The following is a 17,031-nucleotide window of genomic DNA, read 5'->3' as shown; positions in this document are numbered from 1 at the left end:
GGAATTGCTTTCCACGGTCCAAGAGCCTTCTACATCGGCTGCAATTTTTTAGTTAAGTCCAAGTGTGTAAGGGGTTTACCCCCCTTAGAAAGAATAACTCGACCATGAAGATGGGTCTTGCAATCCTCAAGTCCAGCCAAGTAATCTGTCTCATCTATCCGGACCACAATCATGTCTCCCTTAATACAAGGAGTGGGTAATTCGGACAAAGGAATATCACATGTAGTTCCCAAAGCCTGAGCAAAAGTTTTCCTTTGGCTAGGCTTATCATATACCGTCTTTGCAGGAGATATTTCACAATCCTTCAAACAAGCCCATGGGATAAGGAAACCCTTAGAACCCCGCGTTATTCCAAAAGTCACTACTCACCACACCACCACAACTCCAAATCTTGAGTATACCACAATTTTTATAAAAGTCTTGACTTTACCACAAATTTTGATAAAAATCTTGACTTTACCAAAAAAATTTATAAAAATCTTGACTTCACCACAAATTTTGATAAGAATCTTGACTTTACTACACATTTTGATAAAAATCTTAACTTTACCGCAAAGTTTTATAAAAATCTTGACTTCACCATAAATTAGAAGTGGCTACAAGAAAAAGGTGGAAACTTTGTGTGCAATAGGAGTTCCAAGAAGAAACACCTTTATAAAGAAAAAGATTTAAGGAAAGAATACACCTTGTACACAAATGTAGAGAGTCGTCACGCTACCACTAGTGTCTTGGCAGACTATCGCGTTGTCATCGACCAACATCCACGATCCTTGTGTCACCACCGTCCACCATCAAGTTGGAGAATGAACAATCATCCACATAAACCCTACCCGCGCCAAATCCCTTTGGAAGAGAGAGAACAAAGCAAAAAAGCACTAATTTTCATATATGAAAAAGTGATTTGTACAAATAAGCAAGATGATTATTTATAGTTTCAATCGTGCTAAAATTAAAATGCAATTGTTAAATCAAATATAAATATTAATCTTAATAAAAAAGAAAAGGAAATTTGAGATTCAAAATTTAAATTTTAAATTCTTTTGTCAAGCTTGGCCAAGATTTGTAAAAGACATGATACATGCCTTAGTTAGTTATATTTTTCTTGTTCCTTTGTAACACACGTTTTTATTGTCTTCTTTTCAAATTGCATCAATCTTTATTGTGACTTGGATGCTTCCATTAATAAGTTACATCCAAATAAATCTTAGACTAGAAATATTATTTGTACCTAAAAATGACAATTAATAGACACTAATAAGAAATACAAATAAATAAAATGAAGATCATTTTGGTGATCAAGATCATCTCATCTTGTTTTGTCATACTTCTAGTTACTTTTCTAGGAATAGTGTGTTTCCAAAATACGGTGACATTTTTAAAATTAAAACAAGTAAATAGACGGTGGTTCATGATACAATCGCTGTATATTCCAATTATAAAGAGAATAGATGACGGTTGTGGGGTGGAACCACCATCTATCAGTTTTATAAAGTCATTGTATATTCCAATACGCTTAGGTATAAATGGCGGTTTTACCTAAGAATCGCCATTTATACTTCCGTTATTTATCCTAATTTGAAGCGCATCACTTACACTTTCGTTCTTTGCATTTTCATATTGTCTTCTTTGCAGCTTCAACGTCTCTTTGCATTCTTCCTCTTTACATTATTCCCTTGTAAGTTCTTCATTCACACTCATTGCTCATTCCATTTGGTTCATTGTTCAAGGTTCTCATTGCTTTCGTTTTGCCTTCATTCTCTCACTGTTGCCACTACCGTTGGTGCTGCCATCATCGCACCTTTCTTTTATTCTTTTGTTGTCATTGCCGCTTCCCTTCACCAACGTCGTTGTAGGTTGGTGTTTTTAATATTTTTTAATATATTTTTTTAGTATTTATATTAATTTGTATATTTTAGTATTTATTATAATTTGTATATTATAGCATTTATGTTAATATGTATTTATTATTAATTCATATTATGTTAATTGTTAGGTTATAATAGAATTATTAATTTGTTAGATTGTAATTAGAGTAATATTATTTAGTATTTATAATTAATTTAATGACTTTTAATTAGATTTTGTAATTAGACTATAAATATTTTATTGATTTTTAATTAATATTTTTTATTAAATTGTATGTATGATTAAATTTGTTAATTTTATATTACATGTATATTTATAATTCTTTGATACGTCTTGGTATTGAGTTTGGGGGTGTTCGACTCTTGACAATTTTTTCTCATATGAGAGACCCTTAGTTTTCCGTTTGAGATTTAATACATGTATTTGTCTATTACTTCTTCAATTGTAATTTTTTTTAAAAGAATAGGAGGTTGTAGTGACAATAGTTGTATTGAGTCTTGAATTATCTAGGTGGACAATTTGATAAGAACAATTACTTTTTATTAGTTTAGTAGTATGTAACTTGTAATTGACATGCAATATATTTACGTAATTTTGGTTCATAACATTTCATTTTGTTCTTTAAGTGCATATTTGATGATTGTGGAGATTTCGTGTCACCAATTTCATTTCGTGCCACCTGAAGACCAATGTGAAATGATGTCGAAGTTTCGTTAAATATAAGAAATATTGATTAAATTTATGTACTATTAAATTATAATAAAAGTGAATCTCTCGAATAGGATAGGTTCATACCTATAATAAAAAAAAGTGAGATTTCACACGAATTAGTGAACACCTCAATGACCGAAGATAATATATAGAGATTGGATTAACCCAGTTCGCATAAGTGATGAATATGAAAGATAAGTGATGAATATGAAAGATGAGTCACTACCTTACATAACGTGCTTCTCCCCTGATGTGGTGAAGGTGACGGTGAACAAAGTATGAGTTGCTGATGCTCGTGTTTCACTACCTACAGATGAGGTAACTATTGTGGTCGAGGGAGTTAAGACATTCATAGTCTGGCCTAGACACCTCGTTCGAATTATTCCAGAATCCCAATAAGAATTTAATTTTATTATATTAATTTATATTTATGTATTATATCTAATTTAATACAAATGTTCTTTATTTTATAGAAACCTCGTCGAAAACCAAATCCGCAAAGAAACTTCTAGTCATTGACGATCCTATAACTTCTTTATTATCAGCTACTAAGGTTATTGGTACAAACCCACTAGAGGTTCCATGGGATGATACTTATTTTTGGAAGAAACATTGACATTCCCTGTACATATACATGTTAAATGTGTTAGAATTTGTAGCTCGAAAGGAGCTCAATATAACCATTGTTCAATTTTTTATGGTGTAAGTATATTTCACCTATATTTTAATTTACTTTATTATTAAATTATTATTGATTATGTTTAAATTAATAACTTGTAAGTATCTATCTGGAGTTTCTATTAATGAAAGGAATCAAGATGTTTATGGATTCTTTGATATGTATTTCATTAATCCAATTTGAGCAAAGAAAGTTGAAACTCAATCATACATCACCAACACTTTGATTGAAGAGTGAAAAAATATATATATCTTTGTCCTTATATTAATGAATAACCCTAAACATAATTAGGAGAATAGAAGGTGGTAGAAAACACTAATGGAGACAGCCGTCAAGGAGAAACATCCTGGATCTTCTTTTCTAACTTTCCATGCTTGTAATGGCCAACATGAGTGGCTAATTTGATGATTTGGGATTGGGAATAATCTATTCAAACTCTTATGTATTAAGGTGATATTTAAATATAATATTATGTTTTTGATTGAAAATTGGTATTGTCATTTTATTCGTAAGGCTTGTTTACCATGATTTTGATCCCTATATTTGACTGAAAAGTACTTTTAAGTTTCTGATCTAAATGATAATGCTTAACATATTTGAATACTAGGAATAGATTTGAAATGTTAATTGCTATCAAAATTTAATTATAATGATAAAGATTTTTTATAAATATGTGAGGAATAAATATTTAGAAGACTCTTTTAATAATTTTATATGCGAGAAATCGATATAAATGAATTTTATATGAGCATCAATATCAAGGATAGAATATTATTATGCTTTTCAAAATAAAAACGAGTAAAATTGGTATTATCATTTTATTTGTAAGGCTTGTTTACCATGATTTTGATCCCTATATTTGACTGAAAAGTACTTTTAAGTTTCTGACCTAAATGATAATGCTTAACATATTTGAATGCTAGGAATAGATTTGAAATGTTAATTGATATCAAAATTTAATCATAAGGATAAATAGTTTTTATAAATATGCGAGGAATAGATATTTAGGAGACTCTTTTAATAATTTTATATGCGAGAAATCGATATAAATGAATTTTATATGAGCATCAATATCAAGGATAAAATATTATTATGCTTTTCAAAATAAAAAAGAGTAAGAAGGATGAACCTCAATCCCAATTTTCCCAATTGAATAAAAAAAACTCTTTGCTTTATTTTCACAATGTCTATACCTTTTTCTGAGACGGTGTATAACCATATTTTATTTTCATTATACATTGCGGTTGTAAAAAGAATTTTCGTCCAAATGTGACTTGTAAATGACAATTTTGGAACCATTGTTTATACTCCAAAGGTATTACTACATACTGCGGTTACAAATGTCAAATTGCTAAAGAAACCGTTGTCTATGAATTTTTTTGCACTAGTGTTTAAATATATCTGTCCTTATTTTATTGAGTTTTTGTGCTTTCTTTTTCTAGTAGAAAACCAAATCCACTTGACCTAGTCTTTTTGCCAAAAGATTGGTTCAGCAAATGATGGTTTTTCCGCTTCTTCTCTGAATTGCATCTCAAGAAATGTCTATGTGAAATTATTTTTCGTTTAAAAAATATTTTGCAGAACTTAATTATAATTACATCATTTTTTGAAAAAGGATTTCAAAAACCTAAAGATCTGTGTACAAATGTTGTTAGCTTTGAAGGGCACTGTCTACAAATGGTGTTTAGTTTTACAACAGGCGCCAAAGACAGTACCTATAACTTCTCCCTCCAGTTTAGGCACCAAACCTCACAAAAGAACCAACACATGAAAGACAGTAATAATGTTTGGGATGCAAAATGAATCAATAGCTTAACCAATTACTTGTGAGCTTGAATTAACTAAAAAATTCAATATGGCCTGCAACTTCTCTGCATAAGAGCTTTGTTTCACTAGCCAACTTTATGCTTTTTGCAATTGCTAATCCTGTCTTGTTGTGTGTAGATGCAGGCTTATATGATTTCACCTCTTCTTCACGTCCCAACAGTAGAACTTCCCTCGCTGGAATCACATTTTCCCACCAAAACTCACGTAGAATCTCATGTATCAAGTTCCAATACTCACGCTCCCTCCGCACGCGAAATATAGTGCTTCCATTTGGCATCCAGCAATACAAATCAACCCACTCACAATCCATTATCTCCATCTGCCCTTGCACTTGAGGCATGTAGTAAAAAGGAATGGTTGACCAAGGCAAGCCAGCCTCAGGTTTGCCCTTGTTATAAGGGCACTTAACTTCTAATAGTCCACCATCTGGAGAGCACCCAAGAACCCCATCAGGGGAGGCACCAAGCCAATCATAAGACTGCTTCGAATGAACTGCAAACCCCATTGAGCCCACTTCATTACCTGTGATTTTTTTATATTGCTCTATAGCTACTGCTTCATTGACTGTTCCCCATGCCATGGCGCTATTCCTAGAAACTTCCATGATTTGTGCCTCTGAAGCAAACACTTTCTCCTGCCACAACTCAAGGCGACGGCTCCCTTTCCAGAAGCCTAACGCAGTACTGAATGTGCTAGTAGTAAGCCTGTCCTTGCGAAGGGCAAACCACTCCTCTGACCTTTGGGGGACATTGGCTGTCCCAAGGTTGGAAGCCAACACTTGAAATGGAGAGGATTGGACAATGATAGGGTCAAGTATAGAAGTAAATGGTGAGGCACATATGGAAAATTTTCTCAAGACTCTGTTTGCATGCTTTCTCTTGGGATATGGTGATGTTGTCCGGAGAACGCCACTGAATCTAATCATACTGTAACAACTTGTTGCTGACATTGTCATCTCCATTCATTCCAAATTTCTCAGCACAAGGTACCTAACACAAATCAGTTGACAATAGCCAACAAGTGAGTGAAGTATGTGAAAACATATTTCTCTAGGATCAACTTTCTCCATAAACATTTGTAGAAGAAGAAAATAAAAAGTAAAATAAATTGAACTTCCCCAATAGTTAAAATCCTCTTAAGTATCTCAATTTTTGGACAAGTTAAATGATATAACTCTATAAAATTTGAAGCACATAATTCGATTTTAGACTGATTAGAAAAGTTTGAGTTTAATTTGTTCTACCTTCCCAAGTTCAAAATAGGAACAACACAGTCCACTGGAAACACTATCTGTTGTTTTCAGACTCATACCCGCATTCTCACGGACACGACACAGAATAACACAATAGAAATGCCAAAACATAACCCAAAGTCTGCTCAACTGAATGCACTATGATTTTCCGAAACAAGAACACGTTTGCTAAGGTTGTCCTAAAAACCGAAGTATAAAGAAAACGTTGTTCTGATTTATAATTCAATAATTCAGATATAATTACACTCCCAAACCGACCTACCTAATTCGCTTAAAATCCTGAACCATCGAAAGCACGAGCATGATAGTGGAGAAAACTCTAGTTCAGACTTCACTTTAAGAAGCAGAATCAGATAATGGAAGACCTAAAGAAGTCAAAGACGGAAGAAACAACAAAGATAATAACGAAGATATATTTGTGACATGTAAACACACTCAAAAAGATTTCGAGGATGCTAACGAAAACCTAATGCAAAAGAAGAGTACCTGGTATTAGTCGAAGTTAGAAATGGTAGGAATGATTTGCATAGGAATAGAGTTTTGTTCAGCTGCGAGCGACGACAGCCAATTGCGACAAAATTATATGAACGAACCAAGTCCCAAACAACGAATTACAGGCTTCTTCTTCCTGCACTCCGACGTTTTTATTCCTGCACCGCCACAATTTTCTAAATCCCGAAACTGGCCTTAACTTTTTATTTGAAAAAAGGCACCATGGATACTGGAAATCGGAATCTGGGTGTGTGTTACGATTCATTAATCTGGAACTAATCATTTTTTTTCCAGACGAGAGAGTGTTTTGGAAGTAAATTTTGCATAAATTATTGATTTTTGGATTATTGAATCCGGAAGCCTAATTTTGTTATGGATTGATAGATCCGGAATGTTTTTTTTAATTATGGATTTCTGAATCCAGAATGCATATTTCTCTTACGGATTGATGGATCCAAAATGCTATTTTTAATGATTGATTTTTGAATGTGAAATGCATATATTAAATTATGGATTGGTGGATCCAAAATTTTACCAGAAGTGTCAATCCGAAAATTTTCCAGATTCCATAATCCAGAATGCAAAATAGTAAATAAGTTTAAGTGCATTTTAGGGTTTTTAAAAAATAATAGGAACAGTTTAGTCTTTGCGTAACATTATGAGGATGCAGGAAGAAACTGCCCGAATTACACCAACCATACACAATTAGTAGCCCAATACATTTTTCTCTTGGGTTTTACTCACTGCACTCCATATTTTCCTTTTTATAACTCACTATATGAGCTTAAATTCGTAATCCGACCCAATTTTCATCTCATTTAGTGGGCTAATGGACTGACATGTCATTTTTGCTTTTTTTAACTTTTTTATGTATTTATTTTCTTGTAGTAATTAATATAATTTTTTTATAATAAAAATATAAAATGTAAGCGACATCAATAAATTAACCAAACTTTATTATTCTAATTAAACAAGGTTTACCAAAAGAATGTCGATATCAGCGGTATTCCAATGAATCGAATCAAATGGTATATAAAGAAATTAATATAAATAAGATTTTATATAAAATATTAACAAACACTAATTTTGATTCCAACAACATGAAATTTATATCAAAAACACCAAATACAGTTTACTACAATAAAAAATTATCAATACAATTTACTACAATAAAAAATTATCTAAGTATCACAAATTCAATTTCAATTGTGCTTAATTAAGTTACAATAGATTTAATCACAAAAGTATAACATACTTTAGCCACATAAATCAAAATAAAGTTAAAGTTATCAATAATTCAACATAATAAAAATAATCAAAATGACATTTGTTAGAATTCAAGTCATTAATTATGTTTCAATTTAGGGATTTTGAAGGCACCTTATAACAAGTTCCTTCCACTTTTCCATATTTTTCATTTTCTTTTTCATCTTCAATATTGCATGAAATTGACAAAAAAAAAGAATATAAAAAATTATTTATAAAAAATAATTAAATTTAAAGTAAATAAATTACCATCACAAAAACATACTTCTAAATAATTGTCAACTTGTATACTTATTAAGAATCTTTGAACCAATGTTGAATACAAATTCACATGCAATGCAACTGTAGTTATCATGTATCTAGCCAGTAATGAAATATCTAAAAAATATTGATTGTTACTCTTCTAAAATTGCAGAACATTCATATGTTATGTAAAACCAAGATCTAGTGTTGGTTTATCTAAATATATATTAATCTGATTCATTCCCATTTTAGCAGCAGCTTGAAGTTTGCATTTTTTTTAATTCCTAATATGATAAGTCAAAAAAGTTTATTTATTTGAAAAAATAATAATTGAATTAGAACAAAGTAAATAACTTACATAAAAAAAAGCTTGACTTGACGAAAGCAGATAATGATGAAAGATAATTATACTTATGCTTTAAAACATTTAAAGTTGACCCTTGGTACAATATTGAGAGAAAACCATGTACATTTTTTTTCTTTATCTTCTCCAACTTTACTTACCAACAAATAGGATAAACCTTTTCACAATAGAATCTCAATGTTTCTAACTTCATCTTTGGGTTTAAAATTGCACCAAGTGCAAAATCAACACTATACTCATCCCAATATTTATCAAATTTCATCGTCATTTTTTCAGTTATATCTCTTATAACTCCATCCTCATCATTTACATTTTCCACTAAAAGACATTGAATTTTCTAAACTTATAAAAAATAAATTAATTTTGCAAAGGAAGTTGCCTTTTTAAACTTTTTTTGTTCAAAAATATCGTTGCTAGAAGCATTATTCAAAGTGATATAGATTTCTTTTTTCCTAATTCCTCAATGATGCAAAAAATCATTTATCTTCTTAGACAACTCAAATCTAATGTGAGGTGGAGGCAAATGACAAAAGTTAAGAATTTTGCTACTTAACTTCTATTTTGAATCAATATAATGCATTGTCAAACTTATATAGCCCTCAGTAGTGCAAGATGTCCATAAATCAGAAGTTAAACTTGTAATGTTATTCAACTCTTCCTTCATCATGCTCTTTTCTTTCATAAGTATTTTCAATACGCCACTCTCAATAGTATTCCTAGAAACTAGAGTTGCATCATTACAATTCAAATATTATCCAGGTCCTAAGTTTCCGATACTCAACAAATTTGAATGGTAAACCATGTTGATAATTAAATTAGCACACAATTCATGGGACACAATTTGATCTATCTTTTTTCCTTCAACTTTCCTTGCATGTTCAAAATCATTTGACTCACATCTTCATATTTTCTTTTACAACATATTTTAATATTACACTTTAAATGGAAACTCCCATAGTTTTTACCACTAATTACATATTTTTTGTTACACCAATATTACACATTGCCCTCACTTTTCCATCATCACAAACACCAATCCTGGTTAGATGATGTCGATCTATCATTTTTCTTATTAGGTTCAACACTTTGAGATTCATTTTCAAAAACATCTCCAACCTTATTATAAGTTACATAATCATCATGAACATCAACATCACAATGAGGTTAACTAATTTACTTTTCTTAACAGTAGCAAGATAAATGCATATACATTAACTTGATAATTATAATAATCACCACTAAAATCATTACCCCAATTTTTAATTAATGAAAATGAAAAGGAATTTGTTATCAAAAAAGAAAATATTGAATCATGAAACTAGCCACTAAAGGCAACCAAACAATTTCCAATTGGAGAATAGGATAAAAAATGCATTAAACATCAAATGTCAAGTAATTTGAATTAGATAAAAAAAAAATAGTTCTACACAAATTGAAATCTTGTCTGAGTATCATTCATCTTAGGCAAGAAATCAAAATTTTAGGGCAACATCTAAGTTTACACATATTAACCAATATCTTTCATCTCTCTTCCTTTTTTCCTTAAATTTCTCCAACAGGAATGCAGTGGAAATACAGGGAAATAATATTGGCAGTAGTAGAACTTACAACTTAAAAATTTATCTGCAAAAGGGTGCAAGTTGGACCAAAAGCGGTGCAAGATTCTTTGGTGGTGTGGTAGTAGCAAGATCGAAAGGAAGGAGAGAAGTTTTCAGAGTGCACCAATGGCGGTGAAGATGGAGTAAAATCAACCCTAATATTTTCTCCCAAATCAATTAAGTCTGAGAAGAAAAGAAAGACAGAGAAAGGAAACAAAAGGAAAGAAGAAGAAAGAATAATATTTGCGTGAGTGTGTGGAAAAATTATAACATTAAAGTTAATTGGACCAAAATTAAGTTAATATTAATTTTATGCATCTAATTAACTAGACAAGCTAACGGGTTGGCTTGTCTTGCCCCGTTTGTGGCTCGACGAGTTGGAGAGCCAGATCAATGCGGGTTGGCGGGTTTAAAATGATTACCAACCCCACCTAAATGATGGCAGGTTAACGGGTTGGCATCCCGAACCTAGTCCACTTTGCCACTCTAATCTTCATTGTTATTCTTTATTGGTTTTGTGAACTTTTTGCTTCAGAAGTAGGAGAAGCACCCCACTAGAAAATTTTGACTTGTACAATTTAGAATTGAAATTTTTCATTTCTCCATCATGGAATCCATAAGTTGTTTTCAGAGCTTCCAATTTGAAAGTTGGTTTTTAAATTCTAGATTACATGTTACAAAAAGTAAAAAATTTATTATGTTTACAAAAAATTAAGCTTACTTCATAAAAAGTAGAACAATTCTTATGTTTGACATCAATAGATAATCAATTTTTGAGGTAAAATATTGATCTTATATTTTCTTATATTTGAGCTCTGATACCCATCTTCTTACATTTGAATGAGCGAAAGCATAAAGATGCATTAAATGCACTTCATGCAACATTACATTTTTATCTCTTCTTTAAGAAACTTCCAAATAGTTGAATATACTTATCAGACCTAGATTATATAACTTTTTACTATAATAGGAGTAAAAGCAGAGATTGTACATGCCATATAGCTTTACTATGGTAGACAAATGCTAGTGTCAGGATGGTTGTTGATGGAAATTAACTTTTTGCGTTTATCATCTCATTAAAACTCCACTTATTAGATGAAGCAGAGACTACAAGATGTTGTATCATCTGTCAGACAAAGCACTTGTGTTTACATGATCTTATGTGTATATAAAACACATCACCTTATACACAAAGCGTATTCATGTTTTATACTTTATTGTGAAAAACACTTAATCAAAACTAGAATAATTGAAGTTTACACTAACAATATTTTTCTTTTTTATAGAACTTAAAACAATAAAGTTTAAACATGCTGAATTTATATATATATATATATATATATAACAACAACAAAGTTTTCATAAACATTTCTAACACCATAAAACCTATTAGATATAAAAAGTATAAGTTTGATGGGTTGTCAAACTTTTCAAGAACAACAATTTTGATTTATTCATATCAAGAAGATATAACATTTAAGAGTTTGAATATAAATTACGATGTTTGAAAAGACAAAAATGTATCTAAGCAAAAATCAGATTTTATAACTCAGTCTATTACATCAAAACAACTAAACATCTTTAACACTTCAGCTTGAAATACTCCCCCTTAGCTTATGCATCTTCTTTCAAAAAAGGTAACTTCTTCTTGATATATGTTCTCGCCCTTAAAATGGAAGATGGATTATTTGGGTAAATAAAAACAAAATCAGTGTATTAAAAAAGTGAAAAGTGTTAACTTTTTTTCTTTATTTTTTTTATTTTCAAACAACTTATTTAATTCTTGCCCCGTTTTCATTTTCTCTCATAAATGAAACACGTCATAAAAAGGTTTGGAAAAAATAAATCAAACCGTAAAAAATCTTGATAAAATGCCATGTCAATGTCGAGTGTCTATTTTTATATTTAGAAATTTAGTTAGTCAAATTTAGACTTTATATAATTTAGTGTAAAGTGGTATTCAGTTCAATCTCATTCATTCTCCCCACATTATGAGCTCATTCTCGATCATTATTATCTCCTTTCATATCTTGTCATTTTTCCTAGAATTCTACAAACCAAAAACAGAATAGGACAAGTAATTGTGGATATGGAATCTAGATACTAAGTGTACCTCCTCTTCCATCCACATGCCTGCTTCCAACTCATCACGTGACTTCTTTAGCTACCTCCTTATGGACCTATATAAATAATATTTTAATGTAAGGATGATAAATATGACTTTTTTTTTTAATTTAAAAAGGTTCTTCTTTAAAATAAATAACCTTCTTTAGTTTTAAGGAACTCTATAGAATTATATTAAAATATCATTTTTATTAACAAGTATGTAATAACTCTTTTTACTAACCTAATAATTTTATTTTAATTAAGATATTTTTAAACTTTATTGATAAGTTATTTTATGTGTGAATCATCGTGAAAGGGATTACTTATCATTAATTCGTGATGGGTCACTATTTGGGGAAATTTATATATAGGATAATTTTTTCCGTTTTTACATAAATGGGTAATTATTTAAAAAATTACAAAAGTAATAAATTGTGTTTTCAAATACTATTTTCAGTTTTCTTTTTCAATTGAAGTTGTGTTTGAAAGTATAATTTTTTATTTTTTTTTAACCAAAGTCATGTTTGAAAACACAACTTTTATATTTTTTATATTTTTTTTCGTTTTTAATTGTTTAATTTTTATTTATATTTTGGTTTTTCAAATTTTCAATTTTATTCTTAAATTGTTGGTTAAATTAAAATAATAAGTTAGTTAATTACTTACACTAATTAATTTATTTAAATTATAATAATAAATTATTTAAATTATATTCAGTCACAAATAATTAAAGAAACAATTTCAAAAATTAATTAATTCATTAATTAAAGTTACTAAATATTTATTTAAATTATAATAATAAACAAGATTATATTTAATTATAAATAATTAAATATGCAATTTTAAAAATAAATATAATGTAATAGACACAAAATGGGTCTTGAGATACAAGATGGACGAACAGGCTAAGGCAATATTGTAAAATTCATTCAAAATAGATAGAAATTGATTTTTTTATCCAAAAAATTTTGTGGGATCTTAATTTAGTGTATATTTTATATAGGAGTCATCAGATTGAAGAGAAGAGTGGTAGATTTGGAGTTGCCAAAACTTAACATGACAAAACTTCAAACGGTCATAACTTTTGATAGAGATGTTGTATGGAGACGCGTAAAAAATGAAAGTTGTTTGAAACTTCAATCCATCATTTACTATCACTTTTTTATTTTTTAGTATTATTTGAGTATTTTTTTAGGTATTTTGAGGTTTTAGTTCTCATAGTTACACTTATCAGAAAATTCTGAAATTTTACATGTTTTCTAGTATAAATTAGAGATTTATCAAACCATTATGATTACATTACATTCACAAATTTATTTATTACTAGTATATTACATTACATAATCTTATGTGTGTGTTCTAACTTGAAATCTTATTATTTCAGTTTTTTTTCTATATATAACATGTTGAGTGGGGGGAGAAATGCAAGTGCAAATGCAAAGAAACTCACTTAGATGTACCTTAAGGTAAAACTTTAAAAAGAATTTATAACGACGATTCTAGTAGGGAACCGTCGTTATAAGTGTATTTTTTTTAAAAAAGATATTGTTATTTGGTAGAACAACGGCGGTTCTAGTACCATCGTTAAAGTAGTTTTATAACGACGGTTCTAGAACCGTCGTTATAAACATATGATTTATAATGACACTCGCAATAACGACAGTTCAGAAACCGTCTTTATATGGCTTTTTTAACCGTCGTTAATGAGTTGTTTTGTACTAATGTCTCCTAGTATGACAGAGTTAATTCATATAACAGGTTAAGTTAGTTATCTTTCAAACAACTTACATATTCATATGAACCTCCTTCGACTCCCACCACCTTAACAACTTCATCTATATGATTCAATTATCTCAGTAAAGTCAGAATATCTCCTTCTAGACGAATTCCTAGTCAATGCACCTTCTAAACAATCTTATTACATGGTATTTTCTTTCCTGAAAATACTATGTCTTGACCAAATTCATATTCTGAACTTCAACTATCCAACATCAAACAAATAAATTATACCAAATGTATTGTTAAAATACGGTGTTATGGTATTGTTGGAGTGGTGGTGTGTGTTAGTGGTGTTGTGCTTGTTTTCCTTAAAGTCCAATATATTTGTTGATCAAGGTTAGAATAAAGAACTATTGTTGGTTAGTGAATGTATTTTATGTTTTGGATTATTTGTTAAGCCAAAGATCATTTGAAGTGAAATTAATTTTTCTTTTTGAACATGCTGCTTTGTTTTGCTTCTATATTGGTTGTATGTTGGATTGTAAATTGGTTCCATGTGTATTTTACTAAATTATTAATAATTGATTGAATGAAGTTTTTAATTTTTAGTTTAGAAAGGTATAAACATCTTATTTTTTTTAATTGAACCAAATTAATTTTTTTGACAATCATAAATACGTTCCGACAATTTCATCAAATTCGTAGTTTTTTCGAAGTTAGTTCTTATACAGTATCAAACATAATGTTTTAATTACAAACAACTATAATTCACAAATAAATTAATTAAAATTATTTTTTCAACATTTTTTACATACAAGGGCAAATTTATAATGTTACATTTTATAAATTAAAAAGAAATTACAATTTCAATCACACCTATCACATCACTCTACATTTACCACTTTATTTATCTTAATTCAAACAACCTCACTTTCTTCACAAGTTTCCTTCAAATCCATCCCTCAAATTCACTCTCTAATCCAAACAAAGCATAAGTGTCATAAACCAACTCTAACTAACTACTTCATAATTACACGACACAAGGAAGTTGCATCTTCCTCTCATTCTTTGGATATTAATTCTCAACCAATATATGTACAATTTTCTTAGATTTTGTTGTTTGGCTTCTCTTACATACTTTTTTTTCTTTGTTTATGAACACACCTTCCAATCCTATAAATAGAAGTCTCATCTCTTGTATTTTATAGACTTGACATATATGAAGTTAGTTGATTTTATGTGAGATTAAAGCTTATATTCTTGTTTTGGGTTCTTATCTTGAAGAACTTCTTCAAGTAATAAATCAATAATGTGTATATCTTTTAAGTCTTTAAAGATGGTGTACTTTTGTCATTCCCTTACTCTATCTATTTGATTTTCGCCTTATTTTTTTGTTCTTTATATTATTCTCCATGATCAAGATTCACAATGGTACTCTTAATTGATACCTTTTAAGAGTTGATCAATTTTTTCAAGTTCTAAGAAGAACCTCATTAAGACTCAACACGATTTTATCTTTTTAAAAGACATCTCAATGAGTAAAAGTTTTTCATACTCAACCTGTTTATATATTATCTTCACATTTTCAATGTGAGAATTTTGGATGAAATAAAAGTAACAATATTACAATTGAAATCATGATACCAAAAAATTTAACATTTACATGTAACTTAGATCATCCTAATATTAATATTTTTCTGGACTTTATTGTATTAATATATTAATCATAAATCTTATCCATTATGGTCTTTATAGATATAAGATAACATGTTAATGCTTGAAGAAGGGTTGAATAGAGTTATATAAACTTGTCACAAAGCTTGTTGAAAAATAGGTAACTACCATCTTGATGTTTGATAAAACATTTTCTCAAAGATCCTTTTGCAAGACTAGTCATTATAAAAAAAATCACTAAATAGAAACCAATTTTAGAGATAAAAAATAATTAGTCACTATATTGACTAAATTATATATTATTTTAGAGACTAAAAAACTTTTTGGTATCTAAAGTAATTTCTATTGTTGATAAAATATATAAACTAGTTTCTAAATTAGATTGATTTAAACTATCCAGTTCTTTTGTAAGAAACACTTGAAAGGTTTCACAATAATCAATCAAATTACAAAAGTTATTGTTTTTAATACCACTTCTATTTTATGAGTACACAATGTCCCTTGTAACAAAATCTCTTTATCTCTTCCTAAGATAAAAGACCCAAGTATTCTTTAATCACAAAGTTACTTCTTATTTTTTGAAGTATTCTTTACTTTGTCACTATGAAAAGAAATAAAGTTGAAAAAGAAATGTTCAAATCTCATTAGAGAGGACTTACAATAAAGAACATTCCTTAAAAGAGAAGAACTTCAAGAAGTGATGGACCTACAAATAAAATATCTCTCAAACTATAGTCTAGGTAGACGATTTAGTGTTCAGTGTTTATCTCAAGATCTTTTTGTGTAACATTTTTTGCATGTAAGATGCAAATATTCTCATAGATTAACAATGTTTGCACGAGGTTAGACATGTCATTTTATAAGTATCTTAAAGATTACTATTGACCTTGCGTATAGGGATGACAAAATTGGTCAAATTGGAAGGGTTGGACCGCCGACCCACCGTCATTTAGGTAGGATAGAATAACTTTTTGAACTTACCAACACCCCTATTCGTCTAACCCACCAACCCGTATTGTTCATGCTTTTGGAATAAAAGCTGGCGGTGGTCAATGTTTTATGTAGAAATTTATTTACATTATTTTTTTTATACATCATTTAATTCATCGAAGTATTGTTGATATTTATTTTATTTTATTAGATATTAATAATTTATCATTTAATTCATATTTTTTTATTGTCAATAATTATAACCAAATAAATAGATATAAAATAAAAAATGAGAAGTCAGTGT

General features: G+C 29.4%; 1 protein-coding gene across 4 annotated transcripts; it reads right to left on the bottom strand.

Annotated features, from left to right (window-relative positions):
- Positions 1 to 4,892: 4,892 nt before the first annotated feature.
- On the bottom strand, positions 4,893 to 6,956 carry LOC137811579 (Restriction endonuclease, type II-like superfamily protein). Of its 4 annotated transcripts, none has more exons than XM_068613369.2 (3): positions 6,822 to 6,932; positions 6,598 to 6,700; positions 4,893 to 6,072 (listed from the first exon to the last, which is right to left on the bottom strand). In XM_068613369.2, the coding sequence occupies exon 3, from the start codon at positions 6,042 to 6,044 to the stop codon at positions 5,094 to 5,096; it is 951 nt and encodes a 316-aa protein (XP_068469470.1). In that variant the 5' UTR covers positions 6,045 to 6,072; positions 6,598 to 6,700; positions 6,822 to 6,932; the 3' UTR covers positions 4,893 to 5,093. The 4 variants fall into 4 exon arrangements, with proteins under 4 accessions (XP_068469470.1, XP_068469473.1, XP_068469472.1 ...); XM_068613372.2 differs by having other exon boundaries at positions 6,598 to 6,664; positions 6,822 to 6,920; XM_068613371.2 differs by having other exon boundaries at positions 6,598 to 6,669; positions 6,822 to 6,910.
- Between the last annotated feature and the right edge of the window lie 10,075 nt (positions 6,957 to 17,031).

Source organism: Phaseolus vulgaris, chromosome 2, assembly GCF_051622355.1.
Source record: "Phaseolus vulgaris cultivar YP4 chromosome 2, ASM5162235v1, whole genome shotgun sequence".
NCBI lineage: Eukaryota > Viridiplantae > Streptophyta > Magnoliopsida > Fabales > Fabaceae > Phaseolus > Phaseolus vulgaris.
The sequence above is the reverse complement of the archived record's forward strand: the minus strand, read 5'-3'. Positions and strand labels throughout refer to the sequence as shown.

Coding starts and splice junctions, on each gene's coding strand:
- LOC137811579 (XM_068613370.2), bottom strand. CDS start 6,044: ATGGAGATGACAATGTCAGCAACAAGTTGTTACAGTATGATTAGATTC.